Source organism: Drosophila mauritiana, chromosome 2R (assembly GCF_004382145.1).
Source record: "Drosophila mauritiana strain mau12 chromosome 2R, ASM438214v1, whole genome shotgun sequence".
NCBI lineage: Eukaryota > Metazoa > Arthropoda > Insecta > Diptera > Drosophilidae > Drosophila > Drosophila mauritiana.
This window is the reverse complement of record NC_046668.1, coordinates 13,295,822-13,321,451: the sequence shown is the minus strand read 5'-3', so window position 1 is coordinate 13,321,451 and position 25,630 is coordinate 13,295,822. Positions and strand designations below refer to the sequence as shown.

The 25,630-nt window shown below is 42.8% G+C and overlaps 5 protein-coding genes across 8 annotated transcripts in view; 3 read left to right on the top strand and 2 right to left on the bottom strand.

Moving 5' to 3' along the window:
- The window catches only part of LOC117135598 (KN motif and ankyrin repeat domain-containing protein 1), a 32,948-nt gene extending 18,816 nt beyond the window's left edge, over positions 1-14,132 (top strand). For 2 of the 4 annotated variants that reach the window (XM_033295942.1, XM_033295941.1), the window contains exons 2-11: positions 982-1,025; positions 4,436-4,704; positions 5,074-5,566; positions 9,696-10,135; positions 10,198-11,576; positions 12,034-12,462; positions 12,577-12,823; positions 12,884-13,096; positions 13,204-13,404; positions 13,471-14,132. In XM_033295942.1, coding sequence (XP_033151833.1) covers positions 4,477-4,704; positions 5,074-5,566; positions 9,696-10,135; positions 10,198-11,576; positions 12,034-12,462; positions 12,577-12,823; positions 12,884-13,096; positions 13,204-13,404; positions 13,471-13,638 — 3,798 coding nt within the window. In that variant the 5' untranslated portion in view covers positions 982-1,025; positions 4,436-4,476 and the 3' untranslated portion in view covers positions 13,639-14,132. Of the gene's footprint in view, positions 1-981; positions 1,026-4,435; positions 4,705-5,073; positions 5,567-8,532; positions 8,663-9,695; positions 10,136-10,197; positions 11,577-11,870; positions 11,969-12,033; positions 12,463-12,576; positions 12,824-12,883; positions 13,097-13,203; positions 13,405-13,470 lie in introns of those variants that run through there. The other 2 variants (XM_033295943.1, XM_033295944.1) reach the window with 2 other exon arrangements.
- Positions 14,133-14,232: 100 nt separating this feature from the next.
- On the bottom strand, positions 14,233-16,382 carry LOC117135599 (probable cytochrome P450 317a1). The gene has a single exon (XM_033295945.1). The coding sequence runs from the start codon at positions 16,122-16,124 to the stop codon at positions 14,559-14,561; it is 1,566 nt and encodes a 521-aa protein (XP_033151836.1). The 5' UTR covers positions 16,125-16,382; the 3' UTR covers positions 14,233-14,558.
- A 1,715-nt stretch (positions 16,383-18,097) lies between these two features.
- LOC117137897 (cytochrome P450 6a8) lies at positions 18,098-19,887 on the top strand. The gene is made up of 2 exons (XM_033299636.1): positions 18,098-19,213; positions 19,274-19,887. The coding sequence occupies exons 1-2, from the start codon at positions 18,112-18,114 to the stop codon at positions 19,690-19,692; spliced, it is 1,521 nt and encodes a 506-aa protein (XP_033155527.1). The 5' UTR covers positions 18,098-18,111; the 3' UTR covers positions 19,693-19,887.
- Positions 19,888-20,165: 278 nt separating this feature from the next.
- Positions 20,166-21,835, top strand: LOC117137895 (probable cytochrome P450 6a21). The gene is made up of 2 exons (XM_033299633.1): positions 20,166-21,328; positions 21,381-21,835. Exons 1-2 carry the CDS (start codon positions 20,233-20,235, stop codon positions 21,797-21,799), a joined length of 1,515 nt encoding a protein of 504 aa, XP_033155524.1. The 5' UTR covers positions 20,166-20,232; the 3' UTR covers positions 21,800-21,835.
- Positions 21,836-23,018: 1,183 nt separating this feature from the next.
- LOC117137674 (probable cytochrome P450 6a20) lies at positions 23,019-24,920 on the bottom strand. The gene is made up of 2 exons (XM_033299233.1): positions 23,828-24,920; positions 23,019-23,701 (listed from the first exon to the last, which is right to left on the bottom strand). Exons 1-2 carry the CDS (start codon positions 24,912-24,914, stop codon positions 23,283-23,285), a joined length of 1,506 nt encoding a protein of 501 aa, XP_033155124.1. The 5' UTR covers positions 24,915-24,920; the 3' UTR covers positions 23,019-23,282.
- Between the last annotated feature and the right edge of the window lie 710 nt (positions 24,921-25,630).

Sequence of the window (25,630 nt, the reverse complement as noted above, 5' to 3'; positions counted from 1 at the left end):
AATATCATTAAATCAGCAATGCTGTTGTTTTGGCCAAAACATGACAAGCAATTAATTTGATAATGCATGAAAGCTGGCTTATTTGCCTTGGCTAATTGCATAAGGATAATGTGGGCACTCAAATCCCCATTTTGGGGACTCGAAAACAAATTATAAATAATTGCAGTTTCCGCTTGCACTAAAGTGGAAAAATGAAAAATGCAGCACGCATGTTACGTTTTCCACGAAATTCGAGTAAAAATTAGAGTAGGGATCACGGCGGCAAAGTTCACTAATGAGTTCTGCTGGGAATGTGGACATGGATGTGGATGTGGAAGTGGATGTGGATGGGCTGGATGAGAACCATTCCTCCGGTTGGCAGGGCACATAGATTACGCGGGATTTTGTGGCGCACGCTCGGCTATATTTTTCGAAAGATGTTTCCAAATACCAAACAAAGGGGGCGACAACAAGAACTCAAAACGCTGACAGCTTGATATATTTTATTATAATTTCTTCCCTTAGGCAGTGTGAATTCTATCTATATCTGTCGCTCGGTTTGTGTATATTTCGTAGCTACGCATTTGTCGCATTCCGTGTCGATTGCACTGAGAGAAATTTACTAGTGTAGAACATAATATGAAATCACCTCTTAACGAGCTAAAAACTTGTGGCATTGTATTGAACTTAAAAACATTATACATTACATTATACATTATATAAATATTTTAGACTTTTTAACTGCAATACTTTATTTTCTCAACGAGTTATTGTAAATTTTTGTTAATATTATATAGACCCACATTTTTCTCTGTGTGCCCGCTGCATTGATTTATTTTTAAATCCGATAGCCAAGATAAATACTGTTGGCGTTTTCCGAGCGTTTCGCAAGCGACTTTTCCTATTATTGTTTATGCAGCCCCTGTTATCTGTCACTATGCTGTTTTCTTTATTTGCCAATATGCACTAACAAGAATTTCTTTTGGTCCGTTTCGTTTCCAGGTCGCTGGTTTTGCGAAGTCAACGCGCCTTCATTGAGGAAAATGGTAAGTTGAATTAAAACCCAGCGTGGGCCTGGGCCATAAACGTAATACTAAAAACGTGTCTCAGGCCCACATGGCAGACATTCTACAGCAGCAGCAGCAGCAGCAGCAGCTTTGGCCACAAGTTCGGATGTGGGTCAACCTGACGCCCGCACACAAATGCGGGGCAAGTCAGGCCAACCAACACCCACAATAGTGTTGAGCAGTGTTAACAATACACTTAACTTGGCCGAAAAGGCAAATTTGTCACAGCGGCGCCGCAACGCACTTCTACAGCCCCCGCTCTTATCCAGTAAAATATTTCGCATTTCGACTCCTTTATGAAAATCAATTTTGGCAAGACCCACACTTCCCTCCCCCCTCCACCACACCATCCAACTACCAAATGGCCAAAAGCGCTACTTTTAATTAAGCCAAACTGAGACGAAACTGGTTTTTGCGGCTAAAAACGCAAATATTTTCCGATATCACAAATATTGGTCGCTTACTTTTTATGACAAGCGGATGTGAGTTGACAGTTTTGTTGGCGGTGGGCGTGGCAGGTTTTGATTTTCAACTTCAGCGTTAATTGAAGCAATTAAATTGGGCAACGTGTGCGTTTATGTCAGCCAGCCTGCGATTTCAACTCATTAGCCACACACGATGTGTTTACCATAATTTTGAAAAAGAAGCCAAGAAACGACCAGAGTTTATGACACGTTGAAAATTCATTAAAAACAAAAATGCCATAAACCACTGCATCATTCACCACAAAGGGACGACTTTAATTGGGTAATTAAAATGCAGTCATAAATATGGCGAATCCCGTCTAGGGAGCACTTAAAAAAATAAAGTAAAATGTGGAAGTGGCAGGGAAATTGAAATCTATTAAGGAAGAGTATGTATTTTATGGGATTTTACTATTTTTCCTATATTTTAAAACAACACAGCAGATTTTATTTCTTTAAAAAACCCCAAACTTAAATTAAAGAGCAGAAGAAAAAAAGAAAGCCATTAAAGTGTGATGTATTATTCAAAGATATTTCTATAAAAGCTATAACTAAAAAAAAAACTATTATTTTATTGAGAGAGAAATAACATAACATGTTAATAATTGTTTAAAAAATGAATAAAGAGAGAGGTAGTTATGTGGTTAATTAAAAATTGCAGTAGAGCAGTATCTTGATTATGGCTAATATACCCATTATTCACTTATTTTATATTTGGCTGTCCATTATTTTTTATTTTTTGGTTGCCTGTCAAGTGAGTTGGGGCATGCAATTAGATCGAACAGCATTGCACGTGTTTTGCATAATTAAATTTTTGCGCTTTACGGTAATTTGTGGCTGTGGGGCCGCAGCAGCTCTGGCACCGTTAGCTTCATTAGCCGCAGCAGCTGCAACTGCAACTGCAACTGCAAATACCGCCCACCTCAGATAGCATAGCCGCCCATATCGCCACATACGAGCAAATTGTGCACATGTCAGTTGGACAACCAGTTCGGATTTGGTGTTCCCATACCCATGGCTAAAAGGGTATATCAGTACTTTTGGATATTACAAATATCTCTTACCAAGTTAATTCCAAATTTTTACCTGTTAAAACTGAAGGGTATATTCACTTCCAGTCGAACTTGAAAATTGGGATTTCTTTCCCAATTCATTCACAAGTCGAGTTCATTTTGTATGCTGGACAGCATCTGCATCGCCTACACCCAGAAAAAAAGTGTAGTCATTACAAGAGGGGTCCAATCAACAAGGAAACGATCTTGATAATGATGATGATTGGGACATGGGACACGGTACATGGAACTGGCGAGCATGATCGTAATTCAAGTGTGGCGATCGAGCCGGGTTAATTTCTTAATTTTTATGTGAGTCGGGTGCGACAATACGATTTATGTATGTATGTGTGCCCTTAAATGGTTGGCAGATTGTCGCCCAAATGAAGTTGTAAACTCTGTGGCATACAGATTCAGATTGTATTGGCAAAATGTCAGTAGTAATTTGCTTCAGCAATTATGCGAGAAAGTTGAAGTTCAAAATACGTTCCATTTATCCACTTAAAGGTAAAACATTGTCTTAGCCATTTAAGCTTAAATCAGGCAGCCTTAATTAGCCGTCAATTGGGGGTCGTTTATGGATTCAAATTCCTCAATCGCCCACTAAATCCATAAAAATACGAGTAGAAGCCGCGCCAAATTTGAATAATCTGTGTGATTATATGATTATAGGTGTTTCGGTGTACATATTTGGGTGGGTGTGTGTGTGATTCGATCGATGATAATTAAGCCGGCGAACAGATTTGGCCGTAACCCTGGAGCCGCCTGCTAATTACGGCCACTCGAGCTCATCAATATGCGACCTCTTGAAACGGTCCAACACGTATACGCCGCGTTGAACACTTTCACAATCTAGACACGCCCACAACAAAGTCTTTGGAGACGCGTTTGCCTGCCCACGCCATCGTTTTTAGTTTCATGAATGAAAAGTGAAAAGTATCTTTTGCAGTTTTCAATTCGAACCGCTTGCAGTTCGCCAACAGATGGCGACGGCAAAGAGCTTTATTCATACTTTTCAGCTTGATAAGCGTGGCTAAATGCTCCCATATCTTATCTTGCTTTAATTTACTGCATGATGAATATAGTGAGAATTGGATTCGTTTGCCGGCCAGTTTGTTAAAGGCTTTCTCTTGGAGCAGAACGTTTGGACTATTGAGTTTTTCCTTGGCCTCTTAGTGGTATCGAAAAATCGGAGGTCAGCCGACGAGCTGCAGGAATTTCAAATGTTTTAAGTGCTAACCCGAGTAACCATAAAATGCTTTGGGTTGTTTTTTGGCTAGGGGTTTTGTGGCTCTGGCATAAGGCGAAAATTCCGCAAGAAAGTGAGTTATAAATAAATAATGGAAGACATCAAACAAACTTCGACGGTGTTTGCTTTCGACTTTGAAACGTCTGAGAAAACTCTATGCCGTTGACTATTAAACCCCATTAGTTGAATCATTATTTAATTATTTTATTTTCCTCGATTGCAAAATCGTTTAAACCAATGCCAACGTAAATAACTGAAATTGCTCCGTTAAAAGTGATTCACCCAGTCAAAAGTGGTTTATCTAAATTAACCAAAATTAGTTATTATAAGGCGCAATTAAGCATAAATAAGGCACGAATTTATCTCGCGGCTACAGACGGTCATTCCCAGAACTGCGCCTTTTTGTACCTGCTGCTGCTCAGATTACCAAATCCGAAACGTGTTTGATGGAGGGCAGGTGTGGCTACCTCCACGAAGAAGATACCTTTTTTTGTGTGGTTTGACTGTGGCCAATACCAAGAATCGAACGTTGACGTGACCTTGGTAGTGACATTAAGATACTCGGCGTCTGGCTTTGATATCCATGAGAAACTTATTCTTTCTTTGCTCCTTATTCCCTTGCAGCTCGTCCAATCGCGTCCTCCGCAAGTCCCGCTCCTGCGGGCATGACTCGCTCGGTGCGCAGCTGCAACTGCTGTCCCTATGGCTACCACATCGACCTGGACTTTGTGCGCTACTGCGAGGCCCTGGCCCATGAGAAGCCCAGCGAGGAGGAGCAGCGGCGGCGGGATCGCAGGAGATCCCGAAAGTCCATGGAGTTCATGCTGGGATTCGAGAGCCTCTTCGGCGGCGACTGGCAGGCGGAGTCCAGGGTACAGGGAAAGCTCAGCGAGGTATGTTTGCCATCTAACAGATTCATTTCAGTATACAGGATTAAATAAGATATAGAGAAAACCTTAAAAGAAACATTGCATCTACGTCTTTGCTTACCTAAAAGGACTAGCAATACACTAAAAACTCAAGATCATCAATTTACCAAACAATTAAGTTGAAATGCAGATAAACGAAGATTCAAAGTACAAACCCGAAGTGGGCTTTGTTAAAGGTTGCACGAATTAGTTCATTAACAAAATATTTAACAATATTAATATTGAGCGATGGGGATCTCAAAATTAGTGAGTGGTCATTCCATTCCATTCCATTATCGAAATCGCATATCTGCACGTAAATGTAACCTGTACATTGTATTATTGTTGGAACAGACCTCACACGAGAGCGAACCAGATTCGCCACATCCCATTGGCGGAGGAGGTGCGTCGCATATGTCGCAGTCGTATACCACCACTCCGTGCTACCGACCGCGTTCGTCATCCGTGCCGCGTTTCACCTACGGCAGCATACCGCCTCGATCGGAGTCGCCCTTCGGCACCGCCTCCTCCACGTGCTCCTCGCTGCGCGGCGGCGTGGAGAGCGATGCTGGGATCTATCATCAGCGGCATCGGCCGGCGATCAGTCCGCCGGAGACGAGGGCCTTCCTCCACGAGGCGCTCGACGAGGTGTGCAGCGACTTCGAACGGACGCTGGAGCGGACTTCCGTGAAGCGGCGCAAGACTCCCTATGGAGCTGGATCCCTGTCCATGGATCGGAATAACAACAAACTTAGCCTGAGCATCAGTAATGGCCATGGCGCATTGAAGGAGCTCAAGAGTCATCGCCTGGGCAACAGCACGTGGGATCGGCACTTTGATGTGGCAGGTGAGTGGGCGTCAGAACGATCGACCAAAAATAGCATGCCAAAAAGAGCTCAATTTATTAATATTATGTCATACACTGAAAAAAAAGGATACATTCGGGCAATATTTCCATTACCTATGATAATTTGATTAAACTTTATGCTTATATTGCCTACAATATTTCTAGAAAATGTAGCAATGTTTTGGTCTGTTAGATATATGCAAAATAATAGTTCGAATGTATTTTTTTCAGTGTGAGGTAGATGATTCATAGAGCCAAGTGAGACACGCCAGATACTTTTGCTTTCTTTTCTTAGCAATTAGCGCTGCTGCGGCACATGTGACATTTTTACGCACGAAAGTGTGAAAAATGTAGCTAGACTCTTAGAAGAAAATAGAGGAGTCACACAGTGGAATAAAAAGTGAAAGGAAAAGTAATAAAATTGGAGAAATACAAAATAACATACTCTTTTTGCTTAAAATTGTAAAATTGTAGATTGAATATTTGTACCACATCGGATTGAGTTATATATAAATTACCACTAAAATGTTTTCGAAATTTTTGGTTTTCATTTATACCATACAATCCCATGGTTAACACGAAGTTGTCACTACTGCAGCTGTGCTGAAAGATCAAAGGATATATCAACATCTACAAAGTTTTAAGTTTTAAACGAAATAGAAAAGCAAAGAAATCAAACATCAGTTCACTGCTGGCAGCTCCAAAGATATATAGATACAGATACGGAGTTGCATGCAAACGCAATTGCAGATACAGATACAGTTGCTTTGCATCTTTGGCATTTGAAACTCAATTGGGTCTTGCAACGTGCGGCATGGGGCAACTTCAAGGCAATTTTCGAGGCGTTCGTATCTCAAATCAATTTGAAATGCGCATTTGGCGCTCAATTTGCATGCAAATTTTGCTCCAGCTCGTTTTTGTCGTATTTGTTGATGCCATAAATTTGCCATAAGTGTGCAAAAAAAATCAATGCATATAAACAAATCAAATTGTCGCGTTTCGTTTGCTGTTTTTTCTCTTTTTTTTTGTCCAGAGGACATGGCGCAAAGAGTTGTCGTTGATTAATGTGTATAAAATGGTTGCAGTTCCATGGTAATTGCCAAAGTACGGGCCATTAATAAATGGCTTTCAAATTGAATTGAACATGGCCAAAAGGCAGCTCGATGCCAAAAAGAACAGAAAACCATTCTAACAATAGATGAATGCCAAAAAGCGTGTAAGAGCAGAAAACAGGAACCTTGAGCTATTTGCACTTAAAGAAAATAACTTGCTTAAAGGGATATTGACATGCTAACCTTAAATCTTATTATTATATTTTAATATATGGAAATTATTATTTACGAAGCTGTTTCTTTAATAAAATAAGATAAAATAGAATAGGTATTAAAACCAACACAATATATATACGTAGATACCAATCTCTTTAATTATCGTTAGAAATGTGGTGCCTTAAAATATCCAACTGCGAGCCAGACCCAAGAAATCATAAATTAGCGAATGGTTTGGGTTTTTTGCCTTTCAATTTGTCTAGATTTTAAATATCAATCAAACTATTTCTTTTTTTCCAAAATTAATTGCAAAATGATAAGACGGAAGATACATTGGATAGCGAACTTTTTTTTTTTTAAACTTAATGATGATTTATGCAAAATTAGCCTCTTCATTTTCCTGGCCTTGACTCAGAAAACACAGACAAACCCCTTGATGCGAATAGGTGTGTAGTAGCCCATCAAAAATCAATATTATTTGCTTATCAAATGGCCCATTGAATATAAGCCCAAGGGTTTCTCTCTCTCTGTTGCTCACATGCTCTCTCTGTCTCTCTCTCGTTGCCCACGTCACTGAAATTATCACTTATCAATTTGGCTTTAATAGATGTGCATTCAGCTTATCAGCACAAATACAGCGAAAAGTTGCTCACTTGGTTATTTAATGTGTATATTTGCTGAGCTTTATCATTTCGCTCTTGGAGCTCTCAGCAAATTGGTTTCTATTTTATTTCGGTGTTTAGTTAGACAACTTTATTTTTCGTTCGCCTTTCGCACCATAGTTGTGTTAAATAATAACACAAAAATCTCTATTGCTAAATCGTTTTTTTTTCGCTCTTCATGCTGCTTTTGCTGCCGTGGATGATGGTCGAATGAACGAAAAAAATCTGAGAGCAGTTTGTCGGCGACTTTCGAACGAATAGCATAAAAATGCGTCCGTGAAACTGCAAAACAAAAAAAAAAACTTATAATAATTATACGAAATGCTTTAAACGAAATCAACTAATCAAAACGAGACATGTAATTGTAGTACGACGAATTAACAGCAAATAAATTTAAACTTTAATGCGAATTACATGATAGTATGTGACAATAATTTCGACAGCGGACAATACGAAAGTGGTTTGACAACAATAAAAAATATTAAATAATACTATTTTAAAATGTAAGAAAAGACTTACGCGTTAAACGAATAAATAGAAACATCAATGATAAATTATCAAAAAAAAAACACGAAAATAAATCTCATAAATTACTAAGACGACACAAAATCAGCACAAACATAAAACACATAATTGTAAATCAAAAACGAATATATGTTTCAAAATGCCTATGATTCTACGAAAACTGAAATATGAACTTCTGCGATGTGAGTTTTGTGAACCAAGTGTGCATGTTTCGTTGGCCGCCACTGTAAAGCAGATAACTTTTGATGAGCTGTCGCTTTGATCTGGCAAATCAAATAATTTAATATTGTTCATAGCCAAGCGCGTTTAATTAGCAGCCGCTAAGATAAGAGCAAAAAAAGCAATTATATTAAAGAATCTAACAAATATTTGCTACGCTTTGGCTTGCGAATGCCAGACAAGCCAAGTGCAATGTCTGCTGCCTTGGCCCACAAAAAGGCTGCCAAGTGCAATGCTGCGCTTTTCTAACCAACTAAACTGAACTGAATAAATCAATAATAGAATCAACCAAAACAGTGGCTGAGAAATGTTTTCAACATCGGACGATGCCATACCGTTAAGACGGAAACGTTTGGCCAAAAGGAGTATCAAGTTGAAGCCGGACAGCAAGCCAAACGCACAGAAGAGCTGGTGGAGCGACTGTAGGTGTCTATTGGCTTAGGGAGACACACTCATTTGGGGCGAACTCTTTACCGTTTTGAACTTCGTTCCTTGCTAATTAGTTGGGCCATAAAAACTGATTTATTATGGCCCGGTCAATGCTACCCAGCGTCACGCGCAGCCCCCCTACCAACTCCCTACATTTCGTCTTGACCAAAGATGCTCAGCCAATTTGGCACCGCTATGAAAAAACAATCACTGAAAAAATATTTATCCAATTTTAATAGTATTGAAATATCTAATGTAAATATTTAACTAACAGTTAGATTAACTTTTAACTCAGCTTATAACTTATAACCTAGACTAACGCATTTGAGTTCTCTTTTCTAAGGTTCTCTAAGTGTATAGAAAAAGTTCGTTGCACAGCGTATTAAGTAATAGAAGCAAAATGGATAGCAGCACAATTTTCTTGCCAAGGCTAGAAGAGCGAGATGAGTTACACACATAGTTGCTAGCAGGGAACACAGTGCGTATGAGGAATATTGAAATAATGCTTCAGCTGCCCATAAATTTCTCTATTTGCTCTCATACAACAGACTGCATTAAAGTAAACTACGCCAACAACCTTGCCTATTAGTTAAATAAGAGGTAATAAAAAGTATATACACACGTATGCATGCCAGGGCGATAACTAAAAACTAATATTGAATAATAGCGTCTTATCTTCGCTCACGCAGACACGCAAAATGGGCGGATTTGGTGACTTTTGCAGTTTATTTTGTTTTTACTAAGTATATATATGTATATATGGTTTTTTGTTGTTTTCGCATTATACGAACTTTGGCACAATTATTAAAATTAGATTTGAATAGCAAGCGTTTTATCTTTGGACGTAGGAGCTTTTTGCAACAAAATAATTCATCGGGCTTTATAGTCCAGTCGCCAGTGGCAAGTGCTCATGGCAAGTTTACAAATTAGGATTGTACTTAGGAGGGAGAGCTGAAAATCAAGTAACCTCTAGTTCTCCACCAGAGACAATCTTAAGTTAATAGTGGTATTTTTAATTGCTTTTAGATTCCTGCATTGGCGGCAATCAATCGCCCACGGGCACGCCGCGTCCGTTTCTGCGATCCAACACCCTTCCCCTGCGACAGCGACCCAGTCCGGCGGAGGTCCAATATGAAAGCTACGTGCAGGCCACGGTGGCGGCCAATGCCAAGTCGCCGGTGGAGCAGCTGGAGAGCGCAAAGTCTCCAGGTGCTCCGCCACCGCCGCCTCCGAGGCGCCACCACCTGTTGGCCACCACGCCCACGGGAAAACCCACTTTCAAGGAGGATCGACCGCAGGAGAATGGCTCCGTCAGCAGCAGCTCCCTGCAATCGCCTGTTATCTCGGAAACCGGCCAGACCACGGCAGATGCACAAGCTCTGTTCCAGATACGCGAACAAATGGCCCTGAGCCTGAGGCGTCTTAAGGATCTGGAGGAGCAGGTGAAAGTCATACCGGACTTGGAGGTAAGAATGTTACTGTTTAATACGAGCTAGTGATATTAAAGAAATACCAATCTGCATTTTAGCTGGAACTCAATTCTCTTCGCTCGGAAAAACAGAAATTGCTGCGCAGGAACGAGGAGTTGATGCGAAGTCAACGGCAGACGCCTTCGCCGCCAAGTCCGGGACTCAAGACTGCGTCACCCGTGCAGTTCACTCCGCAAAGGATCAGTCCAGTGTCGCTGGAAAGCCTAGGAGCACGCATGCGCAGCAGTTCCACCTCGGCATCTCCATCTCCAAGCGTTGTTCGTCGGGATGTGTCCACCCAGGCGGTGGTGCGACCACCTGCCACTCGAGATGTGTCCGTTGGCCACCAGCCCACCACACGAAATGTTGGAGTTCAGCCTTCGGAAACTGTCTACTCCAAGGAGGAGCTGGATAAGAAGGTGGAGCAGGCACTAACCAATGCACAAAAGCAACAGTTGAGGAAGCTCATCTCTGTGGGCACCCAAATGTATGTGCCCCAGAGGGACCAAAAAGATAGTGGAGTGCAAACCACACCGGAACGACCAAAACTCAAGTACAATGTGGGAGTCACCGCGAAACCGGCCACACGGGAGAACTTTACCAGTTGCAAGCCGGATGTGCGTCATGTGGGCAGCTCTGATGATCGTCTGGATGATGTGCTATGCGAAAAGTGCGCCGTCAGCAAGAGGACTGTGGCATGTGGTCCGGAAACTCCGGCGGAGAAGGTGAAACCTGCTCCCCAAATGCCCGGACGCAGCAACACCTTCAGTTTGGGCGAGAATGAGACCGTATCCGTGGTGCGTAAGACAATTGGATGCCAGACGCCAGTTACCCTGGTCCTCAGTTCTGGAAGTCAAACCACCACGGCTGTTGTTCGTTCCACTGGAGCCCAGGTTAATCCACAGCAACAGCACTCTGGCGTCCAGTGTGCAACGGAGCAGGTATCCCGACAGACTGATACCAAGGGACTGCAGCGACTCACTCGGAGTCAGACGAAGGCGGAACAGGTCTCGGAGTCTGTGCCCCGCCCTCCAACCCGACACACAGCCAGCAATACGGACAAGGTGGAGGAACCGGAGCCGGCTAAGGTTCGCACAAGCCACTCCGCCTGCAACACGGAGGAGGTTCGCAAGAGGGATGTGGGCTGTGGCGACATCGTCAAGCCACACATCTCCATTGCCTGTGCAGCCAACTACTGTGATTCCTGCAAGGAGGCCATCCAGGATCTGGCCAGGGGTTTCTCGAAGGCCAGTCCCACGGCCACCAGAACGGGAGGAGCAGTGCGACGCTCCACGTCGGCGGACTCCAGAATTCCGCGACCCAAGCACCTCTCCAGTCCGAGTCCGGTGCGCAAAGAGTTCATGCGGCAGAACACCTACACGCTGGCCACGCCCTCGCCAACGCCCAGTCCACAGGTGGAAAGGAAGGCGCGATTGAGGTGAGTCTTCTATAGATCTATAATCTGAATATTTTAGTGATTTTATGCTTACATTCAGTTTATTTACACCGATATAATAATTTTCGTATTTTATTGATGTAACTTTAATTTTGCCCCACCGTGCTAGCCAAGTTTCACGAGAAGCTTTTAGCCGAGTCACAAACCAGAAGTCAGCTCTTGCGCATTGGGGTCACAAAAGTCAGTGCCTGCAATCGAATTGGCTTGACCTTCAGTTGAGTTTTGGTGTTTGCTTTGGCCCAATTGCTGAGCCGCTTATTTTTGCTTTTTGTTTGGATTTTGGTTTTTCGCATGGTGCTGCCAATGTTTTCCAGCCTGAGCAGTTTCACGTGCTATCCGCTGCTGGTCAGCGGATGCTCGGCTCTGCTAGTAACGTGGGTTTAGGATTAGCCGTAGAAGCCACCAATCTGTCGCACTTATCAAGGTTATTCCTTTTCAGCTCCCTGCAAGAGAAGCCACCGTCTGTGTCCAGTTTCCAGGCATCGGAGCCATTGCCCGAATCCCAAAGCTTCATCCGTCAACCGCAGAAGGATTCATTGGATCTGAGTCTCCTGGGCGAGGATGAGTTGATAGTCCGAGAGGAGAAGCGGGTGAGCATCAGCTGGTCGCGCGATGCCTCTCCAGCTCCGCTGATGACCTCCTCGGGCACTACCAAGTCCGAATCACCGGAACAGGAGCCGGCAATGAGCTCCTCATGTGATTCCAGTCCGCCCATCGACGTCCAGATTGCCCAGGGAGCGCGCAAGAAGTCCAGCACTCCACTCAAATCTAGTCAGAGCGAGGGCTCCCAGGTGACCGTGATCGAACAGCCGGCCACCAAAGCCCAGCTCCACCAGCTGGCCCAGGCGGATTCGGAGCCCCGAAAAAAGTAAGTCACTTTTAATGTTTATATTTTTTGTAATACAAAAAGGATCTCGTTTATTTAAGGAAGTCTAAAAATTCAACAAATTCGCATTATTAATATTTGAAATTATAATTTCAGAACCGAGTTGTCCCAGAGCCTTAAAGACGCCCTCAAGATCATTAACGACTCGCTGCTGAAGAAGCTGGGCGCCAAACCCATATCCTCGCAGAGCCTCAAGTCGGCCAAGGCGACCATTCAGGATCACTGGTTCAACAACTCCAGTACTGGCAAATCCGATCCCCATCAGGTTGAGGATTATCTAGATTACTTTGAATCGCTGTCCATCCCATTGCTGGAGTACTGTGTCAACCTGTCCGACAGTAATGTGAGTTTTAATCACCTTATAAGTAATTAAGATCGATCACTAAGTTATATCTTATTTTAGGGCAACACAGCCATGCACTATGCAGTCTCGCACGGCAACTTCGATGTGGTATCCATACTGCTGGATTCTAAGGTTTGCGATGTAAACCAGATGAATAACGCCGGATACACATCGGTGATGCTCGTATCGTTGGCCAAGCTGAAGCAGCCCGCCCATCGGACAGTCGTCGAGCGACTGTTCAAGATGGCCGATGTCAACATACGGGCCAAGAAGGTAGGTAAGGGGCCCCAACGCCCACGGATCTCGAGCCCAGTATGAGCTGACCACACACTACTCCCCTACTAACCGCTCCCGTCCTGTCTCTATCCACCAATCCACAGCACTGCCAGACCGCTTTGATGCTCGCTGTGTCGCATGGTAACGGGGACATGGTTAATATGCTTCTGGACGCCGGAGCAGATATCAATATCCAGGACGAGGACGGCAGCACGGCGCTAATGTGCGCCGCCGAGCACGGACGCGTGGATGTGATCAAACACCTTTTGTCGCATCCCGAGTGCGATTCACTGGTCACCGATGTGGTTAGTGTGCCTATATACAAAATTTAGTTTATATAGAAGAGGATTTAATTGATTTTTTTTCCCCAGGATGGCAGCACCGCCTTCAAGATCGCCTGGCAGGCTGGCCACCGGGATGTGGGACTGCTCATCTACGTACATGAACAGATGCTGCGGAGCAAGCTGCCAAACCGCGGAGATGCCACAAGGAGCTCTCTGATTTCGCCACCGCGCCACAAGCGCCAGCCATCGCAGTAAAGCCATTTCGTATTAGCGGCCAAATCGACGAACAAACAGCTAGTGACTAAGATTTAAATTAGCATTTCGTAGTGCTGCTCAGAATACATTCCATACCGAGATACTGCGGAAAGGCACAAGGGCAGCTTACACTTTTCATATGTATATTGTATAACTAGAATTCGTTTGTCGTACGTTTTATTTATTTGTAAATCTAATTTAATCGCTAATCGTAGTAGCAGCTAACTCTGTGTAATAATTCTGAGACACATCGATCAACTAATGCAATTAAGTACTGCACAGGCCTGAGCTACCGATCATAAAGTAGCCGACAAACCAACCAACCATATCAAGCAACCGACAATGCAAAAAACGATATATACTAACCAGAAATAACGAACAGTGAATCAAATCAAAAGGTTCATCTTTAGGATAGCCGGGTGTATTTAATAGAAATTAAACCAAGCTAATTTAAAAGCAAATGTTTTCTCAAATAAATAAATTCCTAAATAAAAGCAAGTGTTTTAATATTAACTATTCTATGCTGACTCTGCCTATTGGGCTACCTGAACTTTAGTTTAATATTGTTTCGGTTAGTTGCTATGCTGAGTTTTATATTGCTTTCTAGACTTTGTTCATAGAGTAAATTCTTCGTCATTAGGCAAAAGATTGAGATACTGACATAAGCTAAATCTCTTTTTTGTGCACAATGAGTTGCTTTAATTGCTTATTCCATATAAAGCACGAAGCGGAAACATTTAAATTAAATTTAAATATTTCCAAAGATGCCACATAATATATATAGAAGGTTAGTTAACATTTTAGAGGTTTTATCTATATTTCTAAATATATATATATATTGGTAACTAAACAAGTTACCAATCTTTGATATCCCAGAGATAAAGCTAATATCAGTGATCCTGCATTCTCAAGCTGCGAACTTATACCGCCCTCTCCTCGTTTCCGTGTTCTATGACTCCCAATGGCATCAGGGTTAGTGCTATACCATCCTCCAGATTGATCAATGGTTTCCTAGTATTCAAGGAGAATTCATACTCGGATAGGAGCAGGGCCAAAGCCAATCGCAGTTGCAGCTGCGCGAATTGTATACCAATGCAGCTGCGAGCACCCACGCCGAATCCAAACCAGGTGCCCTGCTGCTGCAGCGAATCCCGTGGTCCGCTCCAACGATCCGGCTTGAATTCCTCGGGATCCGGGTAGATATCCGGATCGTGATGGATGGCGTGCGTGGGTATGATGAGGAACAGCTCCTTGACCAGAATGTACTTGGGATGATCCGGAACTGCGTAGTCATTCAAGGTGCGTCGTAGGATGTACGGTGTTATGGGATGCATTCGTAGTGTTTCGTTGATCACCTGACCCATGAAAGTGAGCGACTTAATGCCCTCGTGGGTTATGTGACCATCATGTCGCTCCATGGCCTTCTTGACCTCCTCCCGCACGCGTACTTGCAATTCTGGATGCAATGCGAGTTCATAGAGTACATATGATAGACTGTTGGCCGTTTGCTCGTAGCCCGCCTTCAAGAAGACAACTGCGTGGGCGGCCAACTCATTCTGCAGATGGGCACCTAGTTCCTTATCCGCTTCATACTGATGGGTAATGAACTCCAGTGCCTTGACGTCGATCAAAAGTTGTAAGTAGTCCTTCTGAGGCTTTCCGGAGGTCTCTCGTTGCTCCACAATGCTCGTTAGGAGTTTTATAAAATACTCCTCCGCCTGTTTGGGCGTGCGACGCATGCGCAACATTCGACAAAAGTTGGGGAACCGGATCATCATCAGGTTCATTAGATAGCCATGTTTGTGGCTATTCAAGGCCAGCTCGGTCATCTGCTCAAAGTCCTCCAGAGGATACGTTTTCCTCTGTTCGGCATTCAAGCCAAAAACGCATTTGGCCAGCGAAGACAGCACATGACGCCGCATAATCTTCTGTATGTGAACGGTGGAATGGGGCTGGCTCATTAGGGTGCTATTGACCGTCAAGAGAAGCTGTTCCGCCTCCTCGTACAGGCAGTCATAAATCAAGGACATGCGATCACCTTCGAGACTTGGATCCAGTTTCTGACGCATCTCCTTCCAGCTCTCTCCCCGCAACGCGTACAGATCCCCCGACAAGGGATCCGACTTCTGATTGCAATACAATCCACGATCATTGAAGTTCCAAAAGTCCTTGATCATGATCTGCCTGATCAGCTCCCGATCGAGGATCAATGCGCGTGGCTGCAACAGGGCGTAGAATCCACAGAAGGGACCGCTTCCCTTGAACTTCTTGTATATGGCCGAGTAGTGCTCCGCCTTCATAGCCTCCGTACTCAATGTCTGCGTCATTATTTGCCTAATGATAGGCCATAGCTTTTTGGGTCTCTCGTGTGGAATGTCCAGATAGCGCCAATAATCTCGCTGATACCGCGCCGCAATAATTAGCAGAACCAGCAGCCCGAGCACCAGCAGTCCGATGATGAGGAAAATGATCCACATGTTTTGCATTTCGTACGTTTTGTTTGCTCTGAATCACATGCACACACGTCTGCGAATCGGAACCACTGATTTGTTTTTTTTTCGACTAGATGGGGGGGATTACTATTCGTTTCACTTCCTGCCCGCCCGCTATCTTGCCACCCACTCACTCTCACTGGCCGCTGTATCGCGATCCCGCTCTCGGACGTCAGGTAGTGTCACCGACTATGATCTAATGCATCGCTCCGTAGCGTTCTCGAATCGTTCTCGATGTGGTAACGTTCATTAGCGAGGCGCACGATCCGACTGAGAGTGCTGCGGTGAAAAGTAACTATTTACGATACTCGCTCCCCACTCCAGGTGGGGAGCTTTTAATTTGTTTCTTTGCCGCTTTTCGAGTGCGCTACACTGAAGCTCGTCGGCTGGTGGGCGTCTCACTGAGGCCAGACGGACATCTGTACGATTATTATTACTTTATTTTCAATGTTGGTGGCACCGCCAGACTCGTTTATACGACTCACGATATCTAAATAAACAAAAGATTGAATCGGAATGCTACAACCATTGATAAGTTTTAACTGATCATTAAGAACTGATGTTTAAGAAGAGCATTCGCTTTAGTAACTTACAAGGTATACTCTATATACTCTATATACTCTATATACTCTATATATATTTGCCAAAAAAATGTTTATGCTTTGTAGGATATTAGCGCAGTCACTTTGGCTGGTCCCAATGCCCTTATCTATACGCTTTTGAGTTCATTTTCGTTTGTTATCAATTTTAACCGAATTTAGTAGACCTTTTTGTTGGGGCTATATAATTTTTGGGAATTTTTTATGAACATATGATGTCCTCTAATACTCATTGTCCAACAGTATGCTAGTTGATTGCTGATAATATGCAAAATATAAACTTTTCGTTCTTTGTTAATGTACTTTTCATTGATACATTTTACGCCCAATTAACGTTTAAATGGCATGGAAATAAAAAAAAAACAAATGAACAAAAGAAAAGCTCAACCACAAAGCTGAAATAAAGCCAAAATAAACAAAAAATCGAAAAGCTGCCTGTTTTAATTACTTGTTGTTGTTGCCGATATCCGCACTTGAAATCTAATCAAATGTCAAACAAATATGACTGAAAAGGTAAACAGTGTCGTTGCCAGATCCGTCAAATATCAGGAAAAGTAATGCCCATATCATGTTACGCTGTCGATAGAACACGAACGCCAACTGATGAAGTAGCCACTAGTTTGACGCAGGGGCAGAGATTAATTACCGAGGGCTCGTCGAAGTACAGTATAAACAGCCTAACGTAGCTTACTACACTTATAGGATACATTTTGAATTTAGATCAAAGTATTTATTGGCATATACTTTAGGTAGTAGTATTGTGATCTACAAAAATTCACTTATAGGAAATAAAGAATTAAAGAATTAGCTTTAAGATTGTATCATATATCAAATTGTATGGTACTAAGTTCCTGAAATGACATATTGAGTCATAGTTTTTTTATTGTGGTAGGTTAGTAGCATTATCAATGAGAAATCAAAAGAAATGAACTGTCTGGTCAATTGTCTTGCATATAAAGATCGCAGAAACCAACCGTGAGTAAGCAGACTTGAAAACGTTTATTGATAAGGGAATACCTTTAGCACTAGACGTTGTGATAAGTCACAGTGCGTCACTGTGCAGTACTTATTCATTATGCTTCACCGGTATATAAGGGATAATAAAGGTCGAACTAAATAAACACTTTTTTGCTCAGTTTGCCCACAAAATAATGATCATGTCGACTTTGACTTGTGTCCTTATCTATTTAGACTGATCATACCGTACGATTCTTGCCGTCTCACAGTGGTTGGCATAAAAGTAAACAAAACCTGAGATTAACTCTCCCTTTCTAGAGAAACTGAGAATGCATCGTCATGCAAAGTAAGTAAGTTTCAGCGTTTAAAAGCAGTTTGTCTATCGTTTCCCGGACCAGTCGTACTCGAACATCACCCGCCTCCGCATGGCGTTGACTTACATCCTTTTCCAAGTGGCGGTCGCCCTACTGGCGATCTTCACCTACTATCTCCATCGCAAGCTAACATTTTTCAAGCGTCGGGGGATTCCCTTCGTATCACCGCATCCCATCAGGGGAAACATGGAGGAATTACAAAAGACGAAAAACATCCATGAGATATTCCAAGATCACTATAACAAATTCAGGGACAGCAAGGCACCGTTTGTCGGATTGTTCTTTTTCCAGAATCCCGCTGCATTTGTGATTGATCTTGAGCTGGCCAAGCAAATACTGATTAAGGACTTTTCGAATTTCTCAAACAAGGGTATATTCTACAATGAAAAAGATGATCCCATTTCTGCCCATCTCTTCAATCTGGACGGTGCCCAGTGGCGTTTGCTAAGGAACAAATTATCCTCGACCTTTACATCCGGTAAAATGAAGCTAATGTATCCGACCGTAGTGTCCGTGGCCAATGAATTTATGACCGTGATGCACGAGAAAGTGCCGAAAAACTCCGTTCTGGAGATACGTGATCTGGTGGCCAGGTTTACGGTGGATGTGATCGGAACCTGCGCCTTTGGCATCCAGTGCAACAGTCTGCGCGATGAAAAGGCCGAGTTTCTGCACTTTGGAAAGAGATCTTTGATTGACAAGAGACATGGCACCCTATTGAATGGCTTCATGCGCAGCTATCCCAAATTGGCCAGGAAATTGGGTATGGTTCGAACTGCGCCGCATATCCAGGAATTCTATCGTAGAATTGTCACAGAAACAGTGGCGGTGCGAGAAAAAGAGCACATCAAACGCAACGATTTCATGGACATGCTGATTGAAATGAAAAATCAGAAGGAAATGACTCTAGAGAATGGCGATGTGGTCAGAGGATTAACCATGGAGGAGGTTCTGGCACAAGCCTTTGTGTTCTTCATTGCTGGCTTTGAGACATCCTCCTCCACCATGGGATTTGCCCTGTACGAGCTGGCAAAGAATCCGCACATTCAAGATAAGGTTCGGGCTGAGGTGGAGGAGGTCATGGAGCAGCATGACCAAAACTTTACCTACGAGTGCACTAAGGATCTTAAGTACCTTAACCAGGTTATAAATGGTACTTAACTGAATACTTAGAAATAATTAAATCCCACTGACTTCCATAATATCCTTGCAGAAACTCTGCGACTGTACACCATCGTGCCCAATCTGGATCGCATGGCCGCCAAGCGTTACGTAGTTCCCGGTCAGCCAAAATTCGTCATCGAGGCTGGTCAATCGGTCATCATACCCTCATCCGCCATTCACCACGATCCTAGTATTTACCCCGAACCCTTTGAGTTCCGACCCGAGCGATTCTCCCCCGAAGAATCGGCTGGTCGTCCTTCGGTTGCCTGGCTGCCCTTTGGAGATGGTCCTCGGAACTGCATTGGCCTGAGATTCGGTCAGATGCAGGCTCGCATTGGACTCGCTCTGCTCATCAGGAACTTCAGATTCTCCACGTGCTCGAAGACGCCCAATCCTTTGGTCTATGATCCCAACTCATTCGTACTGGGTGTGAAAGACGGAATCTATCTGAAGGTGGAGGTCGTCTAATAAACAGACTGAAATCTCTTAATTAAAACGCCAAAGCTTCTAACAAAATAACTGCTAAATAGATGGTAATTTATTCAACCTAAGTCTCATAGAATCATGTTGGGGTAGGTCCTCATGACCATTGATCCATCTTTTGTTTATTATTGATAATGAGTGCTCTCATTTTATTAGATATTATAAAAGGTGTAAGCTATAAAGTAGAATGTTTGAATTCAATAAATATCTTATTATAAACAAAATTATGTATACGAAATGTGTTAAACGGGGTATTTAGCCATCGTTACTTAAGTAGCGTCTAATTTATCAGCTTGTGAATACCCGATTAAGCTAGTCAGAATTCACACAAATACCAGTGATAAGTTTGCGATTGCGACTGCTCGTATTTTGTTTCTTGGTCACAATGACCGCTGATTTTTGAGCTGGTCTATTTAAAAGCGCGGAAAAGCTTTTGCAATCTCAGTACATATCAAACGTTTAACCAGCGCTGAGGTGCAAAACGATAAGCGGCGGAGAGAGAGAACACACCTTACCCAGTTAATCATGTCGGTTGGAACTGTTCTACTGACGGCGCTGCTGGCGTTAGTTGGTTACCTGCTGATGAAATGGCGAAGCACGATGAGGCACTGGCAAGATTTGGGTATTCCCTGCGAGGAGCCCCACATGCTGATGGGAAGCATGAAGGGCGTACGCACCGCACGATCCTTTAACGAGATCTGGACGAGCTATTACAAAAAGTTCCGTGGCACTGGACCCTTTGCAGGCTTCTATTGGTTCCGGCGACCGGCTGTTTTAGTCCTGGAAACATCGCTGGCGAAACAGATCTTAATCAAGGAGTTCAACAAGTTCACGGACCGCGGCTTCTTTCACAATCCCGAGGATGATCCGTTGTCCGGCCAGTTGTTCTTGCTTGATGGCCAAAAGTGGAAGGCTATGAGGAACAAGCTCTCCTCCACCTTTACGTCCGGCAAAATGAAGTATATGTTTCCCACTGTGGTAAAGGTGGCCAATGAATTCACCGATGTTTTCGGTCAAAGTGTGACGAAGTCACCTGTTGTCGAAGTGAGGGAGCTTTTGGCGCGATTCACCACTGATGTTATTGGCACCTGTGCCTTCGGCATCGAGTGCAGCAGCCTGAAGGATCCGGATGCAGAGTTCCGCGAGATGGGTCGACGCTCCCTAACGGAGCAGCGCCTGGGGCCCATAGGAATCGGGTTCGTCAATAGCTTTCCCAATCTGGCACGTCGCCTCCACATGAAAATGACAGCGGAGCCCATCGAAAGGTTCTTCATGCGCATCGTTAGGGAAACGGTGGCCTTCAGAGAGCAAAACAATATTCGCCGCAACGATTTCATGGATCAGTTGATCGATTTGAAAAACAAGCCACTGGTGGTGTCACAATCCGGGGAGAGTGTTAACCTAACCATCGAGGAGATCGCAGCGCAGGCTTTTGTATTCTTTGCGGCTGGTTTCGAAACCTCGTCGACCACCATGGGATTCGCCCTGTATGAACTGGCCCAGAATCAGGAGATTCAGGACCGGGTGAGGGAGGAGTGCCAGGAGGTTATTGGAAAGTGCAACGGGGAGTTGAATTACGAAAGTATGAAGGATTTGGTCTATTTAGACCAGGTTATATCGGGTATGTAATGTGTTCGTTTTCTCCGCCCTTTCTAACTTTTGGTTTTTTATAGAAACCCTTCGTTTGTACACCGTTCTTCCGGTCTTGAATCGCGAGTGCCTGGAGGACTATGAGGTTCCTGGACATCCCAAATACGTAATCAAAAAGGGAATGCCCGTTTTGATCCCCTGTGGAGCAATGCACCGCGATGAGAAACTGTATGCTAATCCAAACACTTTTAACCCTGACAACTTCTCGCCCGAACGAGTGAAGGAACGCGACTCCGTGGAGTGGCTTCCATTCGGGGATGGTCCCAGGAACTGCATCGGCATGCGGTTTGGTCAAATGCAGGCCAGGATTGGATTGGCTCTCCTGATTAAGGACTTTAAGTTCTCAGTTTGCGAGAAGACAACCATTCCCATGACATACAACAAAGAAATGTTCCTTATTTCTAGTGATTCTGGAATTTTTCTTCAGGCTGAGCGAGTGTGATGCCTTTTTAATAAACAGTTTTTAACACATATCGAATATAGCTTGTTTGGACTTAACTTATTACGCAACCGAACATCTATTGGCAACTCATGCTGATACTTAATTGTATTCCATCTCACAACTGGTTGGGGGGTCTATCCAAACCAGATCCGACTGCTTAGAAAAAAAAAAAAATGCCCAAAAGTAGGCTATGCTAACAGAATTATAGGTATTTCCATTCTGGTTGGATTAATGCGCAGATCAAGATAATTAACTTATTATCAACAACTGCTTACATTTTTAAGTGACAAGCCAAATCTAAAATAAATTCAGCACTTAACACTTAAGTATGATGAAATATTGGAAACCAACTTGCTCAAATGTTTTTTTTTAAGAAGCAATTGTTCCAGCATCCAAACAACTACATCATACCCGCTAATAAAGCGGGTATGATGAAATCTCAAAAACATTTTCCAGCGAGTTTACTCTTTAACAAACGATTTATGCTCTCTTTTCAATTAGATGACTAATTTTCAGGGGCAAATTAAGAGTAGAAAAATGTGATCCAGATGTGAAATGCAGTTACAAATAGTTTGGAAAATGCTATCTCGATTTAACTTAAATGCTCTACTATGTTGCGATATTAATTTATAACTTCAACTTTATCGTATTTTTTATATCCCGTGTGTGGCTTAAATTTCATGTGTAAACCGGTAGATAACATAGCATCATTTCATTCAATGAATGAATAAAGAGCAAGTCATCGTTATTTTTCGTTTTTTTTTGTGGGTTCAGCATGACTAAGCTGAGTTTAACTGGCTTGTGCAATAAAGCTAAGAAAGAAGCCATATATACATTTAAAATTTAGATTTTAATATCTTATATATTCAATATTGTTTGCATAATGATAGCATTGATAGATTTTCAACCTAGGCAACGTAATTGACGGGTTATTTTGTTTTACCTTCGACGTAGAATGCAACTGTAATCAACACAAGTTGAACAAGCTTGTGTTACTATTTTAAGCGAAAGTTTTTTTCTCTATTTGTTAAAAATTAAAAAAACCTTAGATTTCATGGGAAAGCTTTTGGATAACGTCTAATGCATGTTGCTTAGCAATTACAGTACATAAAGCTCTCCAAGTTTGATCTGTTTCGTTTTACCCGTGTAATTAAAAGTTCTCCAAATTTAGCTATAAATCCAGTACAAAAGACCTTGCTCATTTTAGATGTACATTTATTTAATAAATATGTCATTGTTACGATTCAAAACATTTCTTTTAAAACCTTAAACTAAGCTACATCAAAATATACAAACTAAATCACCAATTAATAAACGTATACACATAACTGTAGGTAATGCAAAAGGTATAATTAAGTGCATGTGAAAAACTATCTTAACGCTTTAATCTAAAAGTATTCAATTCAATCAAGTATTAGTATTAGTATTTACGTCGCAAGAACAAAGCTTTAAACGAATAATTCGTTAATTAACATTATAGCTTTCACACTCTAATGACTTTCAGGTGAATTCCGCCCTTCGCGCTCAGTAGAATATCATCGGTCCTATATTCTAAAGGAACGACAGTTTTGGTGGGATGAAACTCAAACTTGAAGTTGTGGATTAACAAGGCCATGCCAATGATGACCTGCATCCGTCCGAATCGAAGACCGATGCAGTTCCTAGGACCATCACCAAAGGGCAGGAAAGTGCAGGGAGGACGCTGTTGCACCTGATCCTCATCAAAACGCTCTGGAATAAACTTCTCGGGCTCTGGATAAAACTCTGGATCGTGTTGTATAGCCAGTGTGGGTATGACCACTCCAGTTCCTTTTTCAATGTTATATTTCGGATTGGTATGTTGATAGTTTTGAGTTGCAACGCGGATTAAATGACCGACGACAGGACGTTTCCTCATGGTCTCTGTAAGAGAATGTAAGTAATTTGTAGAAGATATAAGCTGGGGTAATGACAGGCAAACCACGTAGTGACGAATCGCACCGCGAGTGGACTATAAATAGGAAACACCAAATAATGTGGGAAACTTACCATCGATGACCTTTTCCAAATAAGTCATCTCTCGCATGCTGTCGTAATCCAGTTTCCCATTATGTTTTTTCATGACCGTATCAATCTCGGCTCTAAGTTTATCCTGAATATCCTGATGGCAGGCCAGCTCATAAAGAGCAAATCCCATTGTGGTCGAACTGGTCTCGAACCCAGCCAAGAAGAATATGAACGCCTGGGCAGCGATTTCATTAAAGGTCAGCCCATTTGCCTTATCCCCATTATCGTATTTCAATTTCATTTCAATCAACATATCCACGAAATCGTTTCTCTTCACATTGTTCTTCACGCGATAATCAACAGTGTCCCGGATGATGTTCATGTAAAAGTCCTCGACCTTCTGGACAGTCGCCTTCATGCGCAGCTTGGCGGCCAGCTTGGGGGCTCCGAACAGAAGTAGATCCATGGACTTGCCATAGCGCCGCTCGGTGATGGCGGCCGTTCCCATTTGGACAAACTCCGCCTTGGGATCCGACAAGCTATGGCAATCCAAGCCGAAGGCGCAACTCCCGATGACATCGGCGGTGAAACGGGCCACCACATTTGTGATCTCCATGGAATCGCCATCAGCACTAGCTGTTTGTCCAAAAACCCGAATCAGATCATCTGCCACGGTCAGAATAGTGGGAAACATGCTCTTCATCTTGCCAGAGGTAAACGTGGGCGTAAGTTTCTGGCGCAGGGTTTTCCACTTCTGACCTTCAATATTCACTAGATGGGCGGACAGTGGATCATCGCGTTCGTTATGGAATACGCCGCGATCGTGGAACTTATCAAACTCGCGAATCAGTATGGTCTTAACGAAATCAATATCGGTTACAACTACCATCTGCTTGAAGTACATATAAAAACCCACAAATGGTCCGTCCGTTTTGTTCTTGTACTTGTTGTAGGTTCTCTTGAAAATATCCGACAACTGAACGGTTTTCATTAGCTCGCTGGTATTACCGAACGGAATTTTGGGCTCATCGTGGGGAATGCCGCGACGCTTCCAATAGTTAAAGCTCTGGTGCACATACCACGCCACGAAGGTGAGAACACCGATCAGCAATACGATCAGAACAGCCATTTCGGAACAACTGAAAATCCGAACGGCGACATCGTCCTTTTATACCCGAGATCAGTCATCTGACTCTCTTTCCGGCGTTGATAAAGAGTACGAAAGTCCATTCAATGTCGCGTTATATAAACTTGGGTTTTTTTTTATTAAGCTACATCAATGTATGCTCTTAGGTAAGAGTACTTAGTATCTATAGTTTTTAACCAAGTTGCATTGCAGCTGGTGGGCATATAGGAGAAAATATATCCCCAGAGGCAAGTTTTTCTTTCCCGCCGACATGGAGCAGATTATCCTGAAGATTCTCCCCTTCAATCTGTGCACACCGACTCCTGTATGCTGTACTTTGAAGCTGAAGGAGTTCATAACGCTGGTAGGCTTGTATGTTTTCGTACTACTCGTACTAATTTTACTAATTTTAATTTTAATACATGCTCCTCTATTTATTAGAGGGGCAAAGTTCATGGTAAAAAAGTAAATATTCGTATGTTATCATAGTAAGAACTAAATAAAAAAGCAAGTCATCGTTACTAGCTCACTTCTTGTTTGCCTTGCAAACAGTAATAGCTTCATTCAGCTTAATGTAAGTTTCTGGCAACCAACTTTTATAAACGGTCGGTGTTAGATTCTGTTTAAATATTTATTTTAAAATGGAACATTTTTATTTTATTTATTTTAATATTTTAGCAGATTTCAATGACCTTTTCCTATCAATTCCAACCAACCAA